The sequence below is a fragment of the Toxorhynchites rutilus genome, chromosome 2 (genome assembly GCF_029784135.1).
Source record: "Toxorhynchites rutilus septentrionalis strain SRP chromosome 2, ASM2978413v1, whole genome shotgun sequence".
NCBI classification, from domain to species: domain Eukaryota; kingdom Metazoa; phylum Arthropoda; class Insecta; order Diptera; family Culicidae; genus Toxorhynchites; species Toxorhynchites rutilus.
Genome location: NC_073745.1, coordinates 285,609,892 through 285,635,894, shown reverse-complemented (window position 1 = coordinate 285,635,894; position 26,003 = coordinate 285,609,892). Strand labels below are relative to the sequence as shown.

The 26,003-nt window shown below is 38.2% G+C and overlaps 2 protein-coding genes across 9 annotated transcripts; one reads left to right on the top strand and one right to left on the bottom strand.

Annotated features, from left to right (window-relative positions):
- Positions 1–43: 43 nt before the first annotated feature.
- Positions 44–21,471, top strand: LOC129764720 (uncharacterized). Of its 8 annotated transcripts, none has more exons than XM_055764125.1 (10): positions 44–176; positions 411–525; positions 724–864; positions 982–1,163; positions 9,589–9,918; positions 10,198–10,448; positions 10,512–10,725; positions 11,050–11,415; positions 20,690–20,833; positions 20,905–21,471. In XM_055764125.1, the coding sequence occupies exons 1-10, from the start codon at positions 103–105 to the stop codon at positions 21,116–21,118; spliced, it is 2,031 nt and encodes a 676-aa protein (XP_055620100.1). In that variant the 5' UTR covers positions 44–102; the 3' UTR covers positions 21,119–21,471. The 8 variants fall into 8 exon arrangements, with proteins under 8 accessions (XP_055620100.1, XP_055620099.1, XP_055620102.1 ...); XM_055764124.1 differs by having other exon boundaries at positions 20,675–20,833; XM_055764126.1 differs by having other exon boundaries at positions 104–196; positions 20,675–20,833.
- A 37-nt stretch (positions 21,472–21,508) lies between these two features.
- Positions 21,509–22,914, bottom strand: LOC129764723 (multifunctional methyltransferase subunit TRM112-like protein). Its single transcript, XM_055764133.1, has 4 exons — positions 22,719–22,914; positions 22,559–22,660; positions 22,288–22,494; positions 21,509–21,693 (listed from the first exon to the last, which is right to left on the bottom strand). The coding sequence occupies exons 1-3, from the start codon at positions 22,794–22,796 to the stop codon at positions 22,306–22,308; spliced, it is 369 nt and encodes a 122-aa protein (XP_055620108.1). The 5' UTR covers positions 22,797–22,914; the 3' UTR covers positions 21,509–21,693; positions 22,288–22,305.
- Between the last annotated feature and the right edge of the window lie 3,089 nt (positions 22,915–26,003).

The window sequence follows — 26,003 nt, the reverse complement described above, 5'->3', positions numbered from 1 at the left end:
AGGCTCTGTAAATGTCAAAAAGCATGAATGGACGCGTCGCGTCAAGCAATGAACACAGACGTAAGAAACGCCAGAATGTAGACTACACACAGTTTGGTGGAGATGTCCGAGCAGATCGAGCAGATAAGTTTGCCTCCTGGGTGGGATTGCAAATACGACCCACGAACGGGGCGATAGTAAGTTTGCTTTTCGAAAAGTAAGAGATTAGTTTCGGATGACCAACTTTCCGATCTGGAATTGTTGTTTCACGATTCACTTGCTGAGAATTACGTGACACAATTTTTGGTTTTGCGGGAAAAATCAACATGGCGTCCCTAGTGAATCATTAATATTTACATTCCTTCACGTTTGATGATGAACAGAATTGCATAACCACAGGGCAATAACGAATTTTCAAATTTCGTTTTCAGCTACTATGTGAACCTTTTCACGAAAATGACAACATGGGAGGACCCACGTGCAAGAATCCGCCAAATCCAAACTGGTGCTCCTCTGCATATCTCCAATGATAACGTTGCAGTGCAGGTATGATTACATACATAATTTAATTGAATCCTGCTTCGTGCAGCCGTGTACATATCGACGTCATGCGAAAACACTTCTATGTATTCTTCTTTCTCTCAACTTATTGCTATTACATTATAACCACAATGTTAACCGAAATTCAAACTAATCGTTCTCCCCCACATCCACACTCGGGTGGCTCCGTTCCTGTATGTAAAGCCAGTGCATGGTTCTCCCTATCATGTTTACCCTTCGAGTAACTCGTTTTACCCAGCTCAGCAAGCTTTCCAGAATCCACCTTCAGGTGTTCCCAGCCTAACAGCTAGTCCCAATTTAGCTACCAAACTTCAGCAACAAATCGTAAGTACACCCGTTTTGCTCTATCACATCATTAACTATTTCTATTAATCAACTGTTTGACTCACAGTCACCCTTAAAATAATATAATAATTTAACCTTCCAACCTTTCCTGAACAGGAGTTATCCCCCATGCTTCGATCTAGTCCACACACCCCAAGGATGGGGCTTGGCCGGCAGGCAATGCAGGAGACATCGTTCTCTAACAACTGTAGTGCTGCCGATACCGATGCAACGGTTGCTAAAATCAATTCCATGTTTCCAACCGTTCCGGAAACGCACATCAGAATGCTGCTCAAAAAGTGAGTATCCAACTTCAACTGCACACACACACACATCTAATAACACGCACAGGCACCAACACAAGCAACACAAGCGCCAAACAAATCACAATCATTTCTACTCTGATGCTTTTCAATCGAGCTTTTTGCAAGCAGCAATAGAAACTCACTGTAAACTTGTGGCCACACATGTGTGTTCCTTTTTTTTCTTTTTGTTAAGTACATTTAAGTCCAACTGATAATGAATAGATTCTAATGTCTGAAAAAGCGAGGAAAAACTTTTTGCGCTTATACAAATACTCGCATTCATGTGATATGTGCTTATCTTTTCGTACACTAATAAACCTATTCTAAAAATAATCTATATCAAAACATCGCACTTCCGGCAATTACCTGTTTGCCCTACATTTTTAATTTACTTTATAAATGTTTCCTGGCTATCATAATGCTTGATGTTTAATATGGAAGCTGCTTCTTGTCTTTTCCTCTCGTTCTGCTCTATCGCCGCATTTGAGTATTCTATCTTATACGGCTTTTATGGAAAACTTTGTTTTACCAAATGATCTAGGGTAAGACCGTTATCATTTCTTATGTTTAGTTATGTTTTATATTCTTCTTTGATAGGACAAACGTTACCATTTTATTAGGTGAGATATCTATGTCAAATAGCACGCCTTGAATAGTATTCCTGTTTAATTGAATAGTGTCACAGATATAGTCTCTCCGAGAGTCTCGATTCCCGTACACACTTGTTCTCGAGCTTGTCACTCAGAGACTAATATCTTATATGTCTATAATTAATTTCCAGAAAAATTGCTTGTCATGAATGAACTATACCACTTTAGGGCAACGTTAGGTAATTTTTTATGAGAATAGTACACACAATTGTGATACACAATGTACTCTTTCCTGGATCTTCTAAAATTGGAAATCAATTTATTTATTTACTTGTTGACATCTCAATTTATTGTGTGCATGAATATAATAACTAATATATAATAACATAATAATATCTTCGTTTATAAGACTAGCTGTATAAACTTTACTGTTTTTCTCAGTCACGAAGCCTTCTAAAAACCAAATATCCAGTGTTTATTAAATATAGAAACAGATGTAAATATAATACTTCTTTTTATTAAACTTACAAGGGATGTCGACTCAACGACCAAAGTAAGAATCTCTCGATATTTCCTAATTTTCCAGCGATTTTTTAGAAAGAAAAAGAAAACAAGATATATAGTAGTAATAAAATTTCCTGCTAATTATGTAGTCTACGGTCAGCTTAAAAGAATTACGGAACTTCCAATCTATCTATATACAGTGACTCAAACTCGTAGTCGTACCCCACCATGCAAATCTTGCGTAACTTTTGAAAAGGTCCTATGTAACGTTCACATCATTTAGAGAAAAACTAAGTTGAAGACCGAAACATTGTTCCGAGAATTGTTTCAAAAGGAATCGATCTTTATCACTTCTTTTACCACCAGCATTCAATAATAACTGTGAAAAATCAACCGTAACTGTTGTTATGCGCTTTTAGTTTGAAATTGAAGCCTCCGAGCGAAAAATGTTACATTGGACGTTTTGACTGACCGTTTTGTACATTGGACAAATTACGATGCACGATAAGAATTTGAAAATAACTACTGAACAACGATCCAAATACTTACACTTCGTGGTAAAAGCAGATTATTATTGTTATTAATCGTTGAATTCATCCATGCCTCTCACGCTAAAGGTCACGAGTTCAATTCTCACTCCCGACATTCTTCCAAAAATTGAAGTAAAAAGTAACGAACCAGCCAAATGAGTTGAAAATCACTATAATACAGATAAAAAAAAAATAATCGTTGAATTGCATCAAAAACGATATCAACACCCGAAAAATAACAAAAACTCAAAATGGCCGAAGTGTGACTTCGAGTTGTTTTGATTGTTTTGTTACTTTGGATGTATCTAGTATCAGAGGAAAGTGGCGTCCGAAGTAGCAGTCGAGTGCTTAAAATCCGAATCTGTACATTGGACATTTTTTTGTATCGGTGATAAAAAAATTAAGAGTAGATACTTGAAAGATTGTTTTCTCAATGCATTCAATGATTGATAATTAATAGTGTGCATCCGTTAACTCGATTTGTTCTCATTTGCTACTTAGGACCTTTTCAAAAGTTACGCGAGAAATCTTCTTCCACTACTTTTGAAAGTCGAGAAAAGCTTTCAAAACATTCTATTAGAATAATGATATATACATTATTTTAAAGCTTAAGCCTTCAATGGAATATTTCACGAACATATTTCTATCTTGGTGTGTGTAGTTATAGTGGACACAAATATCGAGAAGAAAAAAAATGTTTTTTTTTCTGTTTTCACAGAAATTTTCTAAATTAATACAATTTTTTGTGAACCAAATCAATGGCAAATCCAATTAACCTTATCAACCATCTTTCATTTGGTATCAATAACGTTCTTGTTAGACCTTTCTATACAGAGATATTTTTGTTTGAATGAAAAAATTACCCTTTCGTCTTTGATGATGAATAATTTAAGCGTCTTTGATGATGAATAATTTTATAATAAAATAATTGATCGCAACGCAAACCAAAAAAAAACATTTGAAAACTCAAATAAATTCTGTACAAATTGAATTTGTTGCTTTGACGAAAACAACTTTCTTTTCTTTTTTTTCTCTATTATAGTGACTCAACACTTTTGGCTGGTTCGTCACTTTTACCTTCATTTTTGGAAGAATGTCTGGAGAGAGAATTAAACTCGTGACCTTTGCGTGAGAGGTATGGATGTTACCGCTACACCAGATCGCCTCCACTTTGACGAAAACTTATTTTTTTTTTTTGCATTAATTTTTATAAAAAAGTATCAAAAACAGGATTTATGAAAATATTTTGTAATTTTGCAAATATTGCAGTAAGTTTTAATATAAGCGGGAAAATTCTTAGCCTAGTGTACCACCAAAACACCTGTGAACGTTTCATATTGATACGTTCAGCCGTTTTTTTTTAGTCGATCGATCAAACTTCGGAGCCGCTTTTTTTAGTCAGCCGCCGTTTTTTTTAGTCGATCGATCAATCTTCGAAGTAAATTAAAAAAGCACTTCAACGCATATTGTACCAGAAATTCATAATGCTATGAGTACTCTCTCGTGTTCATACGTTTGTAGGTTCTAGGATTGAGAGGAGTGATGATACTCGCACGTATACATTCTTACATATACATGCACTCCTCACCCACAAACTCATAAAAACGAAAGTTTATCAAATTTTTCATCGCCAAAAAACGAAGGGGACATTTTTCATTCAACTAAAAATATCTCTGAAAGATCCTACAGATACGTTATAGGTACCAAATGAAAGTTGGTTGATAAGGTTAATTGGATTTGCCATTGATTTGGTAGACAAAAAATTGTATTAATTTAGAAAATTTCTGTTGAAACAGAAAAAAATCATTTTTTTTATTTCTTCTCGATATTTGTGTCCACTACATCTACACACACCAAGATTACAATATGTTCGTGAAATATTCCAAAAACTGACGGCTTAAGCTTTAAAATGATGTATATATCATTATCCTAGTAGAATGTTTCGAAAGCTTATTTTCGACTTTCAAAAATAGTGGAAAAAGATCTGCATGCTGGGGTACGATTACGAGTTTGAGTCACTGTATATAAAAATGGATTTCTGTCTGTCTGTCTGATTCTTATGAGCTCGAAAACTACTGAACCGATCGACATGAAAATTGGTATGTGGGATCGGGGAAGGTTCTTATGATAGTTCGAGACCCCTTCCCCTTCTCTGAGGAGGGGCTGCCATAGAAATGAAACACAAATTTCTGCATTACTCGAGAATTAATTAAGCAAATGAAATCAAATTTGGCATGTGGAGGTTTTAGGGTGCAATAAATGTTTCACGGTGGTTAGATACTCCACCCCTCTCTCTAAGGGGGAGCTGCCATACAAATGAAACACAAACTTCTGCATAACTTAAGAACTAATCAAACAAATCAAACCAAATTTGGCATATGGAGGTTTTAAGGGGCACAAAACGTTTCTACGGTAATTAGATACCCCTTCCCTTCTCTCTCAGTGGGAGGCTGCTATACAAATGAAACCCAAATTTCTGCATAACTCGAAAACTAATCAAGCAAATCGAACCAAATTTGGTATATGGAGGTTTTAGGAGGCCATTAACGTTTCTTTGTTTCATGTTTCAGAGGGAGCGAGGAAGGGTTTGCATAATTCGAGAACTAATCAAGCAAATTGAACCAAAATTTGCATATGGAGGTTTTAGTGAGCAATAAATGTGCCCTATTATATAAATCGAATCGAGGATTCGATACAATCACTATCACTATCACACCGAGCAAAATCTCGTATTTTGTAAATCGAGATAATCTCGTACCGATCTCGAATTTCATGTGTGGCGATTGCATATATTTAGGTGTTTCCGAAATGTTTCTCAAAAAAAAATATCAGAGACGCAAATCAAAATAAAATAATTCTCTGAAGATATGGAACAAGCAAACCAAACAACTTAAAAAATTCTGAAAGCTGCACCGATAGCTATCACTCTTTCGATGCTATCGAATTGCTAGGTATCTTCAACAGTTAGATAGGACTAACGAGCAAAATTCTTATTGCCTCGATTTCTATAATAAGGCCCAATGTTTATATGGTGTTTAGACACACCTACCTCTCTAAAGGGAAGGGTGTTGCCATACAAATGAAACACAAACTTCTGCATAATTCAGAACATGCGAATGCAACCAAATTTGGGATGTGAGGGTTTTTGGGTTTTGGGTGCACCCGTGGCCGAGTGGTTAGCGTCTCACATTATCATGCTGGGTGTTCGGGTTCGATTCCCGTTCTGGCCGGAGGATTTTTCGTCAGAGAAATTTCCTTCGACTTGCACTGTGGTCACGCGTATTCAAGAGCTTGCCCCTTGGAATACATTCAAGGCGTGTTATTTGGCTTAAGAAATCTCAACTAAGTAATCATAAATGACGTTAGTTAATGCATACGTTGAGACGGCAAAAGTTCCACAGGGAACGTTAACGAACGTTCAAGAAGAAGGGTTTTTGGGTACGAGAAATGCTTCTATGATGGTATGACGTCCCTCCTTCATCTGGAATGGAGAGGGGTCCCATATAAATATTACACATATTTCAACCAAAGTTTGAATGGCCCAACATCATCGTCCATGAAATGTTTTATATTTGAGATGAAAAAATTAAGCAATACATTAGGATCATTTGTTCGATAATTTGAAATAATAATTAAATTAAATAATTAATTAATTTTTCAAACTTACTGGTATTCCAGTCAATATTACGTAAAGGTACGTAATTAGTTTTCCATTTTAGTATCGTTGATTTATTTTTTTAGAAAAACAAAAAATTAGTATGACATAACAGAAACGACTTCATGGTTTATTGAAAAAAGTAATAAAAACATATAATTAATAACCAATATGACCCTCTTTGGTTTCGACAACCAACTGAAACGCATTGGCATACTCTCCACGAGGCTCCGGAGGTGTCCAGCCTGTCCCATGCCATCTTCAACGCAGCAAAATAGTTTCGTCTGTTCGTAGCGGCAGTTTTGTTCACCTTGTTGTCCATCGCCCATAAATTCTCAATAGGATTCAATGCGAAGCTTTGGGGTGGCCACACCATTGGTTTGATCCGGTCCGATCGGAAGAATGCTGCTGTTTTCTTCGCAGTATGCTTCGGGTTCTTATCTTGCTGGAAGGTGTAGTCCCATTATTGGCATGGATTCTTCTAGGTTTTCGCACAAAATGTCGACGTAACCATCGGCACCTGCGCTAAGTTTCCCACCCCAGTTCACGAGAATCAGTCCCACACCATGATGCTTCCCTCTCCCTAGATACAAGAGCAAATCAGATCAAAGTCCTCTGCTGTACGTCAATCAAATGACCTTCCCGGTCGATCGGCCACACTGCCGAGCATCTGATGCATCCGAATCCGAACCAGCTGAATCGTACCACGGCTTACTCCATATTACCCAGCAATGTTTCGTTGAAACTCCTTACGCTAGAAGCTACGCACAATCAAATTTAGGTGTTGAGATTTGCGTCAAAAACACGTCACTACGCACGAAAAGTTGTATAACCAACTAATAAAATTATGTTTGAGTCAGATGTAAACTGTTAACAGTATAAAAATATGCAGTCGACTATACCATGAACGCAGCCCTTCTGGCAGCACTGATGAATGTGCGTTCCTGCTCTTCCGTCAATAAAGCAGTGACAATGAAGTTCACTCCAAGTTTAACTACCACTGCACAATGGTCCAGGAGATGTATTTAAGTGGAAATTAGCATTTAGAGCTCGACAGTTATCCCAAGACAAAAACTGTCTTCGACAAAGTTGTTACATATGATAGAGCGCTCATTTTTATGTTATCAAAAAAAGGGGGACCAAAATCGTCGATGAAATAAAAAACCTAACTTTCTTATCTTTATAGATAGTGGTAATCATAGTTCGAAAATGTTGTTATTAGGGTGACCATGAAAAAACGGTTTTTTTTTGCTTTAACTTTTATATTTCAAATTCTACATCTACAAAAAACAGTTTTTTTCATGGTGATCCTAACGTAATTTATAAGAAAGGCGCTATATCGGTTATTTCAAATAATAGAAAAAAAACTTTGTTCTACAAAGATATCTCAGATAACTGGGACAACAATATTGTCGAACTATGTTTACTTCTATCTATAAAGATAAAAAAGTTACCATTTTTATTTGATTGACAATTTTGGTCACCCTATTTTTGATAACATAAAAATGAGCGCTCTATCATATGTAACAACTTTGTCGAAGACAGTTTTTGTCTAAAGAGTAACTGTCGAGTTCCAAATACTAATTTCCACTTGTATACATCTCCTGGACCATTGTGCACTGTAACTGTGTTTTTCTTTCACTTGCCCGAAGTTTTTGATTATTCATTCTCCTCGTGTCCGTTTTGTGTTGCGCCGGTCTTTTCATAAACAACCAACAGTTGGTTACTATCAAAACCGAGAGGTGCATCTATAAAAAAACCCGTAAAACAAATTTACGCTAGTGGATTTTTTATTACCCTAAAAATACCCATTTAGAAACATAAGTCATTTTTGTTTGCCTAAAAAATAAATCAACGATACTGAAACGGCAGAATGGCCTACTTTTACGTAGTATCGACGGGAATACCAAAAAGTTTGAAAAAAAACTTTTAATATCGGAACAAATTGGTAAAAAATGAGGGTGGATTTTTTGTTGCGCCCATCAGTGTTGCTGTCCCATATCATAGAATAAACTACGGCTACAACAATCCGTTTGATTTATGTTTTCGCCTATTCAGTGCTGTCCGCGACAAATTTTATTTTAATTATGGAAAACATTTTTAAAAATAGAATTAGCGATCATACCTTGTTTGTAAATAAAATAGTTAGGTCTACGCGAATAGTCGAGGACGATGTCAAAAAAAAAAAAGATAAATCGTCGCAACGAAGCCTCAAATATTTAGTTTGCCAATAAACAGCACACAACTCGTCTTGTCAGCAACTACTTTTGTAGGAACACTAACACTGCGTTCCGAAATCGAAACGCTCACCGCGAGCCTCGCACAGACATCCACGTCCAACTAATCTCTTTTTTTATCCCATCTATTTATTTTATGTAGGCTCATTTAGCACTTCAGCTGTAACACGAATTTATTCGTGTACATTTTTATCTTATCGATAACATGTCGTCAATTCCATAATGTCGCCCTTTCGGCGTAAGAGTTCGCATGTTCGCATGTTCACAGCTGGAGCGCACACAGTGGGACAGTTGATATGATGTTTCCATTGTTGTGTTATTAATAGCACCAATTATCGATATTTCTTGCTGCAAGCAGCAGAGCGTGTGTGAACGGTAAGATCATCGTCACATGATGATTATTGCGTGGACGTAGTAATTAGAATAACATACAAAGATGGTCAATTGATTATGGTTATGATCGTTCGCTTAGTAGCGGACACGCAACCAATCAGGTTTCGAAGGTTTGCAATTAGGTTTGCCGTCGCCAAAAGATGGACTATCCATCACGATCTTTATTGAGCCCTCGTCCATCGGTGCCTTGCAAGTAATGTTCAATCTGGCAAATGGATATATTTTATGAGGCGTTAAACAGACATTTTAGGAAACTTTTTGGTGAGATTAAGTTTCCTTCAGTAGATACATAGATTTCTATTACTGTTTGCAAGTACACTACCACACAAATACACACTCCACCAACCGTTATGCTGTGTTTCTAATACACTAGTATTTTCTCTAATGCACGCTGCAATTTCTAACAAATAAATTCAAAACTCGAAAAATAACATAACACTCCAAAATAACCGCTCCGTGCTCCGATCATGCTACTACTTCGGGCTACCCAACACGTTTCGAAACCGGAAGATACTATAATCGCGAGGCAGTCGTCATAAGCGCACTGCAGGTGGAAAAACACCCCCTAACCACTCCGGGCCCTTACTCGACCCCTCCACTGACGCAGCGCCACTTCCACAACACGGCCATGGGCGTGGTTTCGGCGTTCCAGATGACGCCGGTGCTCGGTGGACGCAGTGAGGTTTCAACTTCGCGCACCGGAAGCCCTATAGCGCGACCAGCGAGTTGCGCTAGCGGAAGCTATTACGGCGGTTACCAGCATGGATCATCACGCAGCAATGGGATCGACATGCGGCATAACTCGCCGAAACCGCACTCTTCGCCCAAAATGAAGCTGAGGTTGTCCACTAATCAAAAACCCACACAAACCAAATAGCGTAGACAATCCGTTTCCGTTTCGTTGTCATTTTGTTCCGTAGATTATTTGCTCACACTGTATAATTTCTTTTCGGTTGGTAGTTTGGTTTTCATTTTGAGATTCTATTTACAATTTTTTCTACATGGTTTATTATCAGCTAAGTGCATGATTTCCAATCGTATCTATGTTATGTGTCACCTTCAGCAACGCTGGCGTTATGTCACAAACTAAAATCTTCCTCGGTTGACTCAACGTTTCAGGTACCTCAAAAGCTTCTTCCCCAAAGCGGAAGAAACGCTCATCCTGGATATCCTGGCGAACGCAGATAACAATGTCCAGACGGCGTCACAACAATTGATCAAGTTGGGGTATGAGAAACGTGAACAACTTCCAACTCAACGGGGATCGTTCCGTAAAGACTCCGAAAAAGAGCAGCAATCCGGTGATGTTAATCGATCCGATACTCCTACGCCTCCCGCAAAACCGAAGACACAGGACGAGAAGAAGAAAAGTAATCAAATGTTACCAGCGTAAAATGTGGTAGGTTTTAAATGACCATTAATCCTTCTTGTAGTCAAGACACGTCTTCAGGCAAAATATAAGGATATCGCCGAACGCATTATTATGATGGCCCTGGAAAGCGTTGATTACTCGGAAGATCGAGCAAAGCAAATATTGAACATTGTTATTCAAGAGGACAGAGAAAAGAAAAAATCTGTAAAAATTGATGCCCCGCTGAAGCCAGACGAGGACAAGGAGAACGCGCAAGCAAGTAGCGTTACGCCCAGGTAGGCGAAATTATGTATAGAATATAATTATGAAAATAGAGCGCTTTGAAAGCATACACTTCATTAGAAAAATGCACGACAAATAATTTAGGTTTTTCATTCTCAACATGCAAACAATTGTTCCAAAATTTCAATGAGTAAAAAAGTTTTTCTATTCATTTTTCAATTTTCTCTTTATTCTTATCTTAATATCGGATCGATTCGAACCCAAAATTCACTCATGCCACCGCCTCGTGCAATATTTAAATTTATGCCAATGCCAAAACACTTTACGTGTGTGTATGTGCGCGCGACATGAATGTATAACGCAATGACACAATCTAGCCACAGCAACGGCACTTCAGCCGCCCATCTACGCCCCAAGAAAGGTAGCGTGGATTCGGATAATCCGACTGGACAAGAAACCGATGCGGGCAGTAGTGACCAGCAGGATGAGACAACGGCGGACAACGATAATGATGCATCCATCGAAATCACCAACTCCACCAATTCCACTGCAATCATTAAAGATTCACCACAATCACCACCATCACTGTCACAACAGCACGAGAGTCGTGACCATCAGCACCACCAGCAGCAGCAACAGCAGCAGGGTGGACGCACCGAGTTGAGCAAGAATTCTACAATTGCAACCGCGGCCGCTTCTTCACTCAAACAATGTCGAGTTAGAGCAAAGAGTGATCACGCAAAGTATGGATTGTGTCGTATTCGTATTCAACTAACACTGACTCTGTATACAGAATGGATTTTCTGCACCACTTTTACCTTGTTATTAAGCCAAACACACTCACATCAGATTTCACCGGGCACGTGCATGTTGGGATAAACGGTTTCACTTTTACAGGTTCATGACTTTACCTGGGTGCCACTTCTATAACAAAATTTTTCCACTAAAAAATTAGAACAGTATGACATTTAAAACACTGCATCTTCGTGATACATCAACGCATCAAGTTTAAGCTTTCCAAACTGTCTCTTGATTTGCAGTGCGATAGTTGAAGACCTTACTCGGAAAAAAATGCAACAGACAAAAATAAGTCGGCTATTTTTGAAACTCTCAGGGAATAAATAAACATATATTAACTATGTTTTTGCAAAGTTGGTTTATCCAACCTCCTCTTCTAGGCAAAATGGCCGCATCTTGTACTTAACACTACCCATCAAATCCTATGCAATACTTACGGCATCTTTCTTACACACTTTCATCCACTTTTTCTACAAATTCTAGTCATTTTTGAAGACCTTTCGTGTTTTCCGGAGCATACCTTTCATAATCACCCAGACTTTTTTTATTGGGCGAAGTTCTTCTGGCGAGTTTGGCGGATTTGCCGCCTTCGACACAAAAACAACTTCCTTGGGGCCAGATCCGGCTAAAATAGAGTGCCATCTTCGTGGTACCGGAGGAAAGGCGGTCCTTCATATATTTGTGCCAGGCGTTATGTAAGGCTTGTCGAATTTGCCTCACCCACAGATCGCCTGCTACACCGAGTACTTCGACGAGAAACTTCAAACCAGGTATTCGCTTGGCGCCTGCTTCAATGTACGTTTCGTCGTCCATTACGATGCACCAACCACTCGCGGTACAGCTTTCTTGAAGACATGAAGTCCGACCCGCTTCATTGTCTGCAGGACGAACCAGACGGAAGAATTGACCTTCTTAGCCACGTCACGAATCGAAAGGTTCGGATTGCGCTTGAAGTAATCTCTCACCTTCCTTGCCTTCGCGGGGTCGGTCGTCTTCGCTTTTATTTCGCTGCCTGCTCGCCGCTGGGTTGTTCGAGTTTCCATGAACAATTTTACCACACGGGACAAGGTCGAATGGTCGTGTTGTGCGGTCACAAATGAATCAATAATTTTGTTAATTTATTCTCACAACCGTGCAGTGCATTTTCGAGTAATAAATTACAAATTTCCTGAGAATTACATGGGTTACTTCAGAAGAAGTTCTATATACTTAAAAGAGGAAACTCACTTTTGGTTTCGTTACCGCACTAATTTGTGTAGCCAGTTTTTTCTCGCGGTGATATTATTGATCTTAACCAATCTTCAAACGAATATATTAGTTCAGTGTTTTAATTACTAGTTATTTAAGACTACTTGAAAACTCTTTTATCAGTTAATCATTGGTTTAAAGTTCTATTGTTATGAAACTTCAATGATGTATATTGAAAAATAGATACATATTGGAATTTTTCAATTTGATCACTTCATCACTTTTTTACACTTATCTATTGTTCTTATAATTGTTTGTATTTATAACTGTTGACAACCCCATGTTCGACACACGGGCGGGATCATGTTCACGCATTTTTGTCAACCGTAGTAGAGACGTTGGGGCTCGTCGGGTCTCGTGGCGGGTAACCGCGTTGGTGAACGAAAGGAGACCGGAGGTCATTTGGTCGGTGTTCAGTCAGACCGGACCAAGTAAAGGGTGTGTCACATCAAATTGCATCACGGAAAAAACGCTGTAGAAATTTAATTTTTAGGAATTATATCTTCAGCTTTCGCTTATAATCAGATAAGAGTGTATAGATCACGTTGGCTATGCTTCACTGTCAATTTTTCGTAAATTTGGAAAAATGTCGTCGAACGAAAAAGAGCGTCGTAAATTAATCCTGTGCACTCATTTCGAGAATCCGGAGTTGTCACATCGGGACATCGGTAAGATGATGGGAATCGTCCAATCCACGGTCAGCAGAGTACTAAAATGATATTTCGAGAACCTAACCATCGACCGGAAGGTGAAGAACGGCAAAAATGGATGCTCCGTCAGTGAAAAAGATCACAAGCGCGTAGTTAAGCAGTTTAGCCGTGATCCGAGAAGTTCGGTCCGGGATGTCGCCAATAAGCTGAATCTGTCAAGTTCATTCGTCCAGCGGACCAAGCAGCGGGAGGGCCTGCGTACATACAAGGTTCAGAAGGCTCCTAACCGCGACGAAAGGCAAAACATGGTGGGGAAGACGCGAGCCCGGAAGCTGTACACCGAAATGCTGACGAAGCCGCATTGCCTGGTAATGGACGACGAAACCTACGTCAAAGCGGACTTTCGTCAGATGCCGGGCCTGTTGTTCTTCTCCGCAGAGGACAAATTCAGCGTTCCGGAGGAGATTCGCAAGCAGAAACTATCCAAGTTTGCCAAAAAGTACATGGTGTGGCAAGCGATCTGCTCTTGCGGAAAGCGGAGCGCCCCCTTCGTGATGACCGGCATGGTAAACGGGCAGGTTTACCTTAAGGAGTGCCTACAGAAGCGCTTACTACCACTATTGAAGCAGCACGAGGCCCGACCATCTTCTGGCCGGATCTCGCTTCGTGCCACTATTCAAAGGACGTGTTGGAGTGGTACGAAGCCAACGGGGTCACCTTCGTGCCAAAGGAAATGAACCCGCCCAACGCGCCGGAGCTTTGCCCAATAGAGAAATATTGGGCGATTATGAAGCAGGCCCTCCGGAATAACCCAAAAGTTGTCAAATCAGAGGCGGACTTCAAGAGAAAATGGATTTCTGTTAAAAAAAAACTACAACCTGACGTTGTACAGAACCTTATGGACGGGGTAAAGAGGAAGGTGCGAGCATACGGGCTTGGGCTCGAAGTATGAATAAAAAGAAAATGCCAAAAGTTGTTTAATAGTTTTTATTTTACTGTCTAAAATTTTCAAAAGGATCGGTCTACTGGGCGAATTTCTACAGCGTATTTTCCGTGATGCAATTTGATGTGACACACCCTTTAACATAATTATGATTTCGAGTAAAACGAACTCAAAGTTTGAAGCTATGTAGTTCTAGTAGCTTTCAATCATTCTCCCCAATTGTTTTTCTACAGCTCTTAGTTACTCTTCAACAATGTCGTGTAATTTTATTTTTCCAAAAAAATACTCTTTCAGGTCGATCAAGAGGGTTTTACGACTGGCCATGTGCTCTTGGTTCACTCTGTCTGAACCAAAGAAAAATCCACTATGACTGAAGAATTTGATGATGAAATTATATAATTTATTCAGAAGAATTTCCTCCACTGAACCTTAACAACAAATCGGTTTTATAGCTTAAAGCAGTATTTTACGTGCTCCCGTGGCCGAGTGGTAAGCGTCCCACACTATCAAGCCGGGGGTTCGGGTTCGATTCCCGTTCTGGCCAGGGGATTTTTCGTCAAAAAAATTCTTCCGGCTTGCACTGTGGTCAAGCATATTCTAGAGCTTGCCACTCCAGAGTACATTCAAGGCGTGTTATTGGGCATAGAAATCTCAACCAAGTACTACTATTAAAAATGACGCAAGTAAAGCTACGCTGAGAAGGCAAAAGATCCACTGGAACGTTAGTGCCACCCAAGAAGAAGTATTTTAGTTACCGAAAATAATCGATTAGTATGCATTTCCAAGTTCAACTCTTGATTTTCCAAAAAAATATGTTTCAACGACAAACGGGTTAGTGTGATTTTGAAAAAAGAGTACTTGCAATCAGTGAAAGATCACGGTGGAAATTAAAAACGATCATAAAAAGTTTAATAATTGCAATTTTTTAACCTCTGTCTGAACAAGATATAAAAATACATTCGAACAACTTTTCAAAAACTTGTCTGAAAAGCATATACATTGTGTTTCAATATAAGTTACTTCTCCGTGTTCATTGAAGGACAAAGGGAAGAATCTTCTGATGCGGAGAAATCCAACATTTCATTTAAAATTCCACCCTAGTAGTCAGAAACACGTGGCTCCTCTCTAGTCGTTATGGTTGTATGCACTTGGTTCACTCTGGTACTATTATCAATTTTTGCTGATCAGTCAAAATAAATCTATGCCAGAAACTTGGCTATTTGCAAATATGTGTGATCTGATAAAAGTAGAATGCAGGTTAAGAAATCCTTGAGCAAACTATTAAACCATTTTTTCTTGTTTTGTTACTCAGTCGAGTCTGAGCACCGAGTATTTTTCTAGTGTATCGAGTACCAATCCGTTTGTTAGCCAAGAGTTCACTAGAGTATTATACACGATTGTGACAGTCATCCTTTGTCATCAGAACAATGGTCAACTGTAAAACAATATAGTTTGTGAAAAATGTGAATAAAATCAATCAACAATTTGGTGCGGTTCTACATCTCAAGTTTTACTATGGAGTTAAGGGAGGAATAAGAAAAAAGCGAAAGCAAACATTAAACTTTTGTTTCTTTCGGTTTAGTTATTCCAGAACCTCATCTACCAAAACGGAAACATTTTCGTGGATGAACATGTGGTATCAGTGGTATTCCGTAGGTTTTTTAAATTTTCAACCGTTCTAAATCATATTCAGGATACTTAAGGCATTTTATGCAGAAAACAGATCTAAACTGTATGCACAGGTATTATTTGATTGGCATTTTAAATAAATTAGTTCAATATGTTTTTAGGCTTACTACTATGGTGCCCATTTGGTTGAAATCATGAAAAAATTATCGAATAAAAGTGTTTTTCAATTGAATCAAACTTCAGACACTATTTATAAAAAAAATCAAATTTCGTACAGAATGAATTCGAATTTAGGACACTCTGTTTGCATATCGGTTTCTTGTGGTTGTAATCTCAATTTATATTTCTGTACAATTAGTTTCCCAAAGTGGTCGACCCCTTGGGGTCGATCTCGGCTTCTAAGGGGACGACGGTGTCTAAAAATCGACCCCTAATAATTAACACTAGTTATGATTTGAAACTTGAATGATACTGTATGAATTGTATTACGCGAAGCAACTTGTTATAATAATGGCTAATATTTTAGTAGAACGAATGTCATTATCAAAATCAAGTCCAAACAAATATAACAAGCTTGCATTTAGGTTGCAAGTTTAATTGCGTTCTGAAATTCGTTGAAGGTTTAATGATAATACACTCATCGACTAATTTAATTCAAGAGATTACAACGTGATTACACAGCTAAATAAAGTGAACTAAAATTTAATCATTTTAGTTAGTAATTAAAAAATAATTTAAAAAATATTTAGTTATCTACGCGCGCAGCGTTTTTTTCTCATTACTTCAGGATACTTGTCACGGAAAATTATGAATGTTCGGTTTTCTTTGTTTACGTTTTTTACGCTGGTTGGTGCTTAATGCAAATTTTCTATACAATAGTGACTATATCCTAGTTTTTCAACGAATAGACTCGTGAGCATACCTAAAACATCGAGTACTAACATTCACAAAAATGCGTGGTAAAATAAGTTACAAAATCTGTGGTACGTACTTTCTACTAAAAATGAGTTTGAGCAATGACATCGTTCAAAGGCGAAATGACGAGGTGTTATTACATACCAACAGATCTTCTCTCCAATTGGACGAGTCTGCATTGCCTGACAATGGAGCTCTGTTGTTAGGGTATGTTCGATATATTAATGATGAACAAAGAAACCGTTCGAACGCGGAGATTAAATGCTTCAATCTATTGAACCGGATATTGATAGATCGGTAGAAAGCCACCAGGTTCATTCACCACATTGATTGGATGCAGGGTGCTGGTACTTTTGGACTCGCATACATTTCTGCAGATCGAAATGAGTTTCCTCAACACAGATTTCAAAACCAATGAACCTGGGGAATTGGCATTGTGAAATAGATGCAAGATGCGGGTACTTTTGTACTCGCATGCGCTCCTGCATACCGGAATAAGGTCTCCAACACAGACTTCAAAACCAAGGAATCTGGGGAAATCGGCATTGCAAGATGCGGATACTTTTGTACCCGCATGCATTTTTACACTCGGGAATATGTGCAGACTTCAAAAGCGGTATGAACACAATGCTTTGGCTCGGTTATTCAAGACTGCATTGGATGTTATCCCTTGATGTCTTCAGCTCACTGAACTTCTACGTATACCGTTTGGCAAAATGTTGATAACAATTTGCTGCGTAACGTCGATTGAAACAATATGCGTTCAATTTACATGTCAAAGTCAAAAACTGAGTGCCTGAAGTTCAAGAAATCAAGCAAATTTGAGGTTTAATCCATAATTTAATCAATACACTCAAATTACTACTCAGACAACGGTAGCCCTACGTCAATCTTGCGTTTGTATTTTAGGAATAACCCATAGTTTTTTATGTAGGATTACGTCTTTCGGGAACATATTTTTATCTTTACTTTGCGATTTTAAAGTTAGTTTCAAAAATTGATTACCTACCTCAGTATTTGTATGCAATTTGTATTAAAAATTATTAATTACACTTGATAACTACTGAAGTATTTATTTATTTTGATAAATTTGAATGAGAAAATAATGTCGACTTTTCCCATTTCATGAACCGCAATGTTTTTAAATTATTTATTTATGAATAAGAAAAAAAACCAGATTTTTAAATAAATTTCCAACTCTCCAGAAAAAAGAAATTAATCATTCGGAACTCATCAGACCACTTTTTACCCTACATTTGTGCCTAACGACAATCCGCCTTGAAAAATAAACATTTGGATATCTGGATTTTTCCGCCTCCAAACATCAACATGAGCAGCAATTCCGGAATATTGTTGTACAGCCAAGTCTGCCGAAGCTCCCCTGATGCATTCGCAATCCGTCGATATAATCTGAATTTTCCGTAGTTGACAACCAATGATCGAAGCAGTTTTTCGAATAGTGCGATTAACAGAAATGTTTCAAGTTTAACCTTTTAACCGGTACCGGCATCTATATTGCCACCAACGATTTTATTTTTTTCTCTTCTTTAACAATAAATGATCACTTCTAACCTTATGTGGTAACCGTTTTTAATGTTTAGCAACATGTCTGATTTTTTGAGCGCGAAAAAATCAAAATCTATTCTTTTTTGGACCAATTTTTGTGTTAACAACTCCCAATTTGGAGCAGCAAGAGCAAATTTCCCGTAAAGTTATTGAAAAACAGTCATTCTGTTGAAGTTTTCAATACATATGAACTGTTTAGGACCTGTTGAGTCTAATCATGAATTTTATTAGGTTTTTCTGTTGAAACTAACATCAAAATTTCAAATACAAAAACAACATTTTTACCATCAAGTGTTTTCCGCTAAACGGGCAGGTGGCATCTATATTGCCACCAACATTTAACGCTTGCCGGGTAGGTGGCAGCTATATTGCCACCAACGCCTAACACTAGCCTTTTTACGGGCAGGTGGGATCTATATTGCCACCAACATTTTACGCTAACCGGACAGGTGACAACTATATTGCAACCAATTTTTTTTCAATGTTTTCGATTGTTTTGCGTATTGAAAAGAATGTTTTGTGTATTTTAGCATGTAAACATGTCGTTGAAATGGAGTTTGGTAATTATATTGCCACCAACATTCTGCGCTAACCGGGCAGTGCCAACTATATTGCCATCAATTTTTTTTCAATGTTTTTGATTGTTTTATGTATTGAAAAAAAAATTGTGTATTTTATCATCTAAACATGTTGATGTATTGGAATTTGCGTTGATTACATGCCTAGTTCTCACGGCCCGTTAAAGGGTTTTTTTTTTCCATTTATTTATTAGGCTCAATAGCATTTAGCTGTAACAGAGCCGGGTTTAATCGTGTACATGTACATATGTTTTATGTTTCTATAAATTGTGAATTACACAGTAGTTAGTAGTAGCCATTTAGGCGTTAAGTTTTTCTGTTCCATTACATTATGGTAAATTACACAGTAGTAGCCATTTAGGCGTAAGGGTATTCTTTCTGATCTTCCATTGTTCAGCAGACCGGACAGCGGAGACAGTTGATATTGATCATTGTTGGGTTATTTATAGAACAGCAGTCCGATGTTCCTTGCAGAGCAGAGCAGTTGTATGGATAAATCGATCTTTGTTTCACCGTGGATCGATTTCCATCGCTGATGATGGTTGCGTGGACGTAGTTATTCTATAACAACACAAAGATGGTCAATTGAGGGCCCTGAGTTTGAACTCACGATCGATCGCTTGGTAAGCGAACGCGTAACCAAGTGGCTACGGAGACCCCCCGTTAAAGGGTTAAATCAACCAAATTTTGATCATTGATAGCTGATGTGATCTCGCTACGAATTGCATTGCATTTCCAAAAAGAAACTCAACCTTTTTCTGAAATTATAACGTAATACTGGCCTTTATCATAAGTACCTATTGATATTTTCCCTGGCATTTCTTCAGTTGTTGTAGGACATTGCACTCCCTTACTTGATGAACATTCAAACCAATTACATTTATCTGTGACTTGAGATTTTATTGTAAATTTGTAATAATCATCAGGCATCCAAGCATTGGTCAGAATCAGCATTTTTGAATCGACTTTAAACTGCACAAATGTTGTTGTTAATACCAACGAAGTAAATTTCAGAATCAGACACTATTTAATCATATTCCATTGAGCTAGCATTTATGCAATTTTCATAGGAACCTTCTTCAACCCAATTTTATTTCTTTTGATATTTTTCAATGAAAAGTCTTTCTCAGTTTAGAAAAACATATTCACAATATCACTACAATAATTACCTTTTACGGTCAGCTGAGAATACACTTCTCCGTTATACAACAGATCAACTTTTACGATAAACACTATCGTGATACAAAATGTGTTCAAACTATGGTGAATTGAGTACATGTCTTGTAACTTGTGTGGCCTGACCACTGATAAAGTGAAACCGATAACCCATAGTCGATAACGTTCATGATTATCGTTTAACTGTAAGTCATGCACGTGCCTTCACAGTATCCACATCACTTCCGTGAACATCAGTAACAATTAGAAATAGCTTCCCGAGTAGCGCCTGATTTGGTTGGCCAGAAACTCACACCCTTCAAAACAGCTTTCTTTGTGATTTAATCTTGCAACATCTTCTAGTAAACAACACGCAGCTTCCCATTTTTTTGTTCAGTTACCATTTCTCACCATTTCTCGATTCGATTTTCTTTTTTCTCTCTCTCTCTCTCTCTCTTAACTATCCCTGCATTACCTGTTGGTTTGGTGTTCGATCCATCCCCATTCGGTGTAATGTTAGGTATTCTATTTTCAGAGGGTCTTCTTCCGAGGACGAACTGGATGGACCGGGCGCTGCCGCATCGTCCAAATCGGACAAGCTCAACTTCAGTACCCCACGGATTGTAACCATGGGACCGAATGCCAAGATCTTCAGGGGGCCCAACGATGATCTACTGCTGTGAGTATTTGCTGATTAATGCGTAAAAAAAGTATATTATTTAACCCACTAGTGGTTTCTGAAACGCACAGGGCGGACTACGTTACCTGGAACGGAGCCAACCCGGATCTCGCGAAGGGATCGCAGAAACTAGCGAAAGGACCTGACCGATCGATTCGTATCGAACGAACGTACAAGGTACACGGACCTAACAGCGAACTGTGCAAGGGACCATCGGGGCTGGCAAAGGGCAGTGTGTATGGCCAGCTCAAGTGCAGTGCCATGAATGACGTCAAATGCAACTAGGAGCGAGTCAGAAGCCGTTCAGAGCCTCGGCGTTCGGAATCGTGCAAGTACTCCTACTAGCAGTATAGTGTGGGCCTCGGCTGACTTAATGTTCCAAAGCGTTCCAAAAATACAATCTGTGTGATAATTCTGATGTTCTGCGAACTTTTCAAATTCACTTACCAAACTAAAAGTTTATATTTATATACGATGAAGAAATATCTAATCCCGTATGTCAATCTATAGTGTTCCTCGATGGTACAAATCCCATGATTACGGTAAACAGTATTTAAGAAATGTATCGATGAAAATTACGAGCCTAAAATAGTCAGCAAAATTGAAGCACTTAAAATAAACAGGTTCTTCATAGTACATTCATTTACGCGTACATGAGTATTCTTTTTGAATCACTAAACATCGTTTATTTTGTTGAAGGTTGCGGGTTTATTTACAATTATGTTAACATTGTTACGATTAAATCTTAAATATAGCATACGGTAAGGGAAAAAACTCCATTATTTTTTCACTGAATCGTTCCTCTGTTCCCACATTATGAATTAAAATGCAAAACAAATGCAGGCTTGAGTAAAAGAAAGCTGGAAATAGAAAAAAAAATCATGATGAATCTTTACGCAATCAAAAATAAAATCGAGCATGCAAATACACAACAGAAGTCATGTGTTCATGATCAAACTAAATATTCATTACAATCAAATGTGGAAGAGATTGGTGTGCCCGCAGAATATTTATCGAACATAACATGCCTTTTCGAAATGCTAATACTAAACGACGCAACTGCGAGCGAAACGATAAGAGATTATGCTCGAGCAACATTAAATTCTGCTGAATCTCGTATATTGGAATATTTATTTTTGTACCGAATTGAATATGTGTTAGATGTAGTTTCTTCGCAACCACAAAATGTTCAAATTGCAATTCTGACAGAGAAAAATTCAAAAATACGACAAGAAACCTGCTATCCACACCAAACAATTGAAATCAAAGAAACTGTGAGTATATAAAAACTAACATTCCCATGATAATACATTGCGTCCGTTTCCAAAATATCTAGCAAACAGCTCTCGTTATTGTCAAAATTATAACGTTCCATCATAATACGAAAAACGATCGAAATATGTAACCATATGAAACAAAGAAAAATGACGTTGCCAAATAACATTCGTGTCTACCTTGAATCGAATCCGAAATTAAACCTCGTCTTCATTGAGCAACATGTTAGGGATACCATCACTGATTGGGAAAACCCGTCCGGTCTCTGGACACTCGAGTGTACCCTCAACAATGTCCACCTCCAACAGCACGTGGTGCAGTTTTTGCAGGGTCTCGGTGTCCGATGAAATATCCTCCGGCATTATGGCGGGTAGGTCCGTACCAAGCTGATAAAAAATAACATGTATGCCACATTAAACCGGAATGTTTAGCGATGATTCCAATACTCACATTATTGGCAGCTAGTTTGATGGCACCCCAGTCTAGCCGTGGAATCATCCGTGAAATGAACTCTGAATTAAAATCCGCGGATACAACTTTTTTCTCGACGATCTGTGCGTGTTTACGATTTCATCATAATGCATCTAGTATTCATGTTGATTTTACTTACATTCAACTTGAGTGGATATCCGACCTTCACACCACGGATGCACTTAGAGGTGAGAAAATTGTACGTGAGAAGTTTCATTCTTGCTACAAAAATTTGGTTTTGCTGATGAATTTCAATGTGATATCGATCCGACTCAGAACATTAGAAACTGAATGTGTTTCTGAGCATGCTTTCGGTATGTAAACAAAGTTGATGAGACGGTAACGGGCGAAAATGTGGTGAATTCAAATTTCGTTGGAGCGGATGAGTGATGAGAAGTGAGACTCTACGGAACAACCCGAGTAATAATATTCTGAATCTGAGACTGAAACATGAAAAACAATTTTTATAATTTGCTCATATTATTGATATACAGTAATTTACATTTAATACGACATGCCGAGGCACCACTCAGTGTCGCATTGAAGGCGACTTTGACAGCCGGGTGCTATGATTGAGACTAAGATTATTAGCAAAATCTCACACAGAGGGAGCATCTCAGTGAGTAACCCGATATGTTGGCTCCTGTCAGTTCAATAGGGGTTCAATTTGGACGTCACCTACGTGGATTTTGACCTGTAATTGGACATTGGAGATGAGAGTGGTACAGTGTACAATCCAGTACAGTACAGTACAGTCTGGTGTCGACTTCTAATTTGGGCCCCGTACTCGATGTGTACAAAAATGTTCAATTAGAGGTAAAAATGTCCATGTCCAAATGGTATCTCATTACAGGTCTGTCTAATTAGCTAAATGTCGCATTAAATGTAAATTACTGTAATGTTATTTGGCATCGTAATTTCAACTAAGTGTTCTCATCAAAGCGGCACAAATGATACTACATTGAAACAGAAGATAAATGAAAATATATGCTGTGTGGCATTTATGTTCGGTTGAAAGTGAGAGGTTGTGTCTGGGGCAAGACCGTATTTCCGACGTAGAACTGTGAACTTATATTATTCAATCCACTTCACTTCGGGTATTATTTTAGAATTGATTGAAATTTTTAACATAACTCTTTAGTAGAAAGTTATACTAGTGTGGAAGTGCCTTGGTTTTATATAATTAGCTGATGATGTCTGAATTATGGTACATCATTTTTCTCACGAGAGTAATGAGCAAGCATCGTGAGCATTATTTTCTCCTTATAGCGAATTCGTTTTTGAAACTGAGTTAATGCCAAACTGACTCTGTAATAAAAAAAACGATTTCAGTTTCACGAATGCGGTGGTTTGTTGGTTTGCGTTATATAGTCTGAATTGTTTATATTTGCGATGACAAATGTACACGTCTACACGTACGTCTGGTGGCGATATTAGTGCTTGGGAGATAAATTATTCTCTATCAGATCAGAAGGGCCAAGTGCAGTGTAAAAATATATAAGTTTGAATGAAAATTTCTGCTTCATATTGTTTGATTACCTAACACATGTAGTAATGACACTCACTTAACCATTTGTCGATGCATTTCTGTTTGTTCCATAAATAATTACTATTATGATATAAAATCATCATCAGACATCAGTTTTCGTTCAATATATTCGTGCAATTTCGGAAAAAAACCTCATACTTCAACACATAAAATAAATATCCGATACGTTAAAGTAAATTTTCATTCATAATTTTGATTTTGAAAGCAGGTTTATTCCACCTGGATATCCATCATTATTTTCACCTCCCAATGGAAGCACACGTAGCTTAATGTCGTCTACTCGAATATACTCTTCAAAATCAGAATCCGGTTTGGATTACGATTCCAATAATACAAAAGCAAAAGCAGCAGGTTTTCCGTTTTCATAGTCTTTATTTTTAGATTTTCCAAAACAATACTCGGAACTTGACAGTTCAGTATAGTTGTATTGGTGAACCCGAGTGCCAACCCGTGAAACATCTCAGTGCGAAACTAATAGCTTTCGAGGTGGACCTAGTGCGAAACTGGGTTGAAACTGAGTGAATAAAAAAACGTTTTGACAGCAGTTAGTGTGGCACTGGGGTTGCAACTGAACAAAAACGATTTCGCTATTAGTTTTATAGCAGTAAAGATAACGGTTCCAGGTGATAACACATGTCCACGGGCGATTACATATTTGTGCCAACACCACCACAATTCCACCCTTCTTATCATCAAAACATTAAAACTGTCTAATGGCAACCATTTAAATCTACATTTAGCCAAACGGAAAATCTATGCATGTGTGCGTGTGCAAGAATACACGAGCGTCCACCGACACTCTGTATCATTTCATCGAGTCCCACCTTGTATTTGATGTTGCGAACCTAATCGTACCACGATTTCATTCGCAATATGACACACTATCGAGCCTCCAAAAAGAAGTTTACCTTCCGCTGGCAGAAACAAGACTGGTTAATAGAAAGTGAAAATTCAGATTTTACGCTCAGAGCGTATGAACATGTTGCCATCGGGCGGAGCCTTAATTGCAATATTTCCTCTCTCCATAGTGTTTCTAGAACGATCATTGCCTTTAGATTCCGGGCATGCGATTCAGTTGCGCTTGGTTCGTGGTGTTATATAGTATGTGGGCTGAGCTTGGCTGCTGTATTAGTATGAACTATTCGATAAGTGGCATACGAATCATCTAAATCTATACGCCGTAAGTGGTAAACAAAACAGGTGAACACAAGCAGAAAAAAATTAGAAAGCCTAGAATGAATCCGTCCAATTTGGTACTCTGTTCTGAAGTAAAACATATTCCACTCAAAGCGTTCTGCATCGATCGAAGCAAACGGTAGTCGGAAGGGAAAGTTCTGACCTATAAAGCGTGTGTTCCAGAATTTCATATCTGTTATTTTCCAAAAAAACATGAGGGCCAGCGTCATGATGTCATGATGGAATATAATTCGCTTTAAACGGATCAATTGTTGCTCATATAAGTCTGCATTGATTGTTTGACCAGGTTTCAATAGCTCATAATGGATAACACTTCAAATACAGAACATTACTTTGACACCGTGAATATTCGGCTTCGGTGTTGATGTTCCTAGTTGGACAGGCATTACATACAATCTTTTGCGTTTTGGATTGTCGTAATTGATCCATTTTTCGTCCCCGGCACCGATTCGATGTCTGCATCCAATGCGTGTAATTTGACATGGAAATCTCAACTAAATACTAATAAAAATGACTCAAGTAATACTACGTTGAGACGGCGAAGTTCCTCTAGGAACGTCAGTGTCACTTAAGAGGAAGAGAATACCAATTTGATGTAAAAATGGCTTCCTTTCGTACCGTTCAAGCAACATTCCGGACATGCAAATTCGCCGTTCGACTGTTCTTGCTTTTGGATGT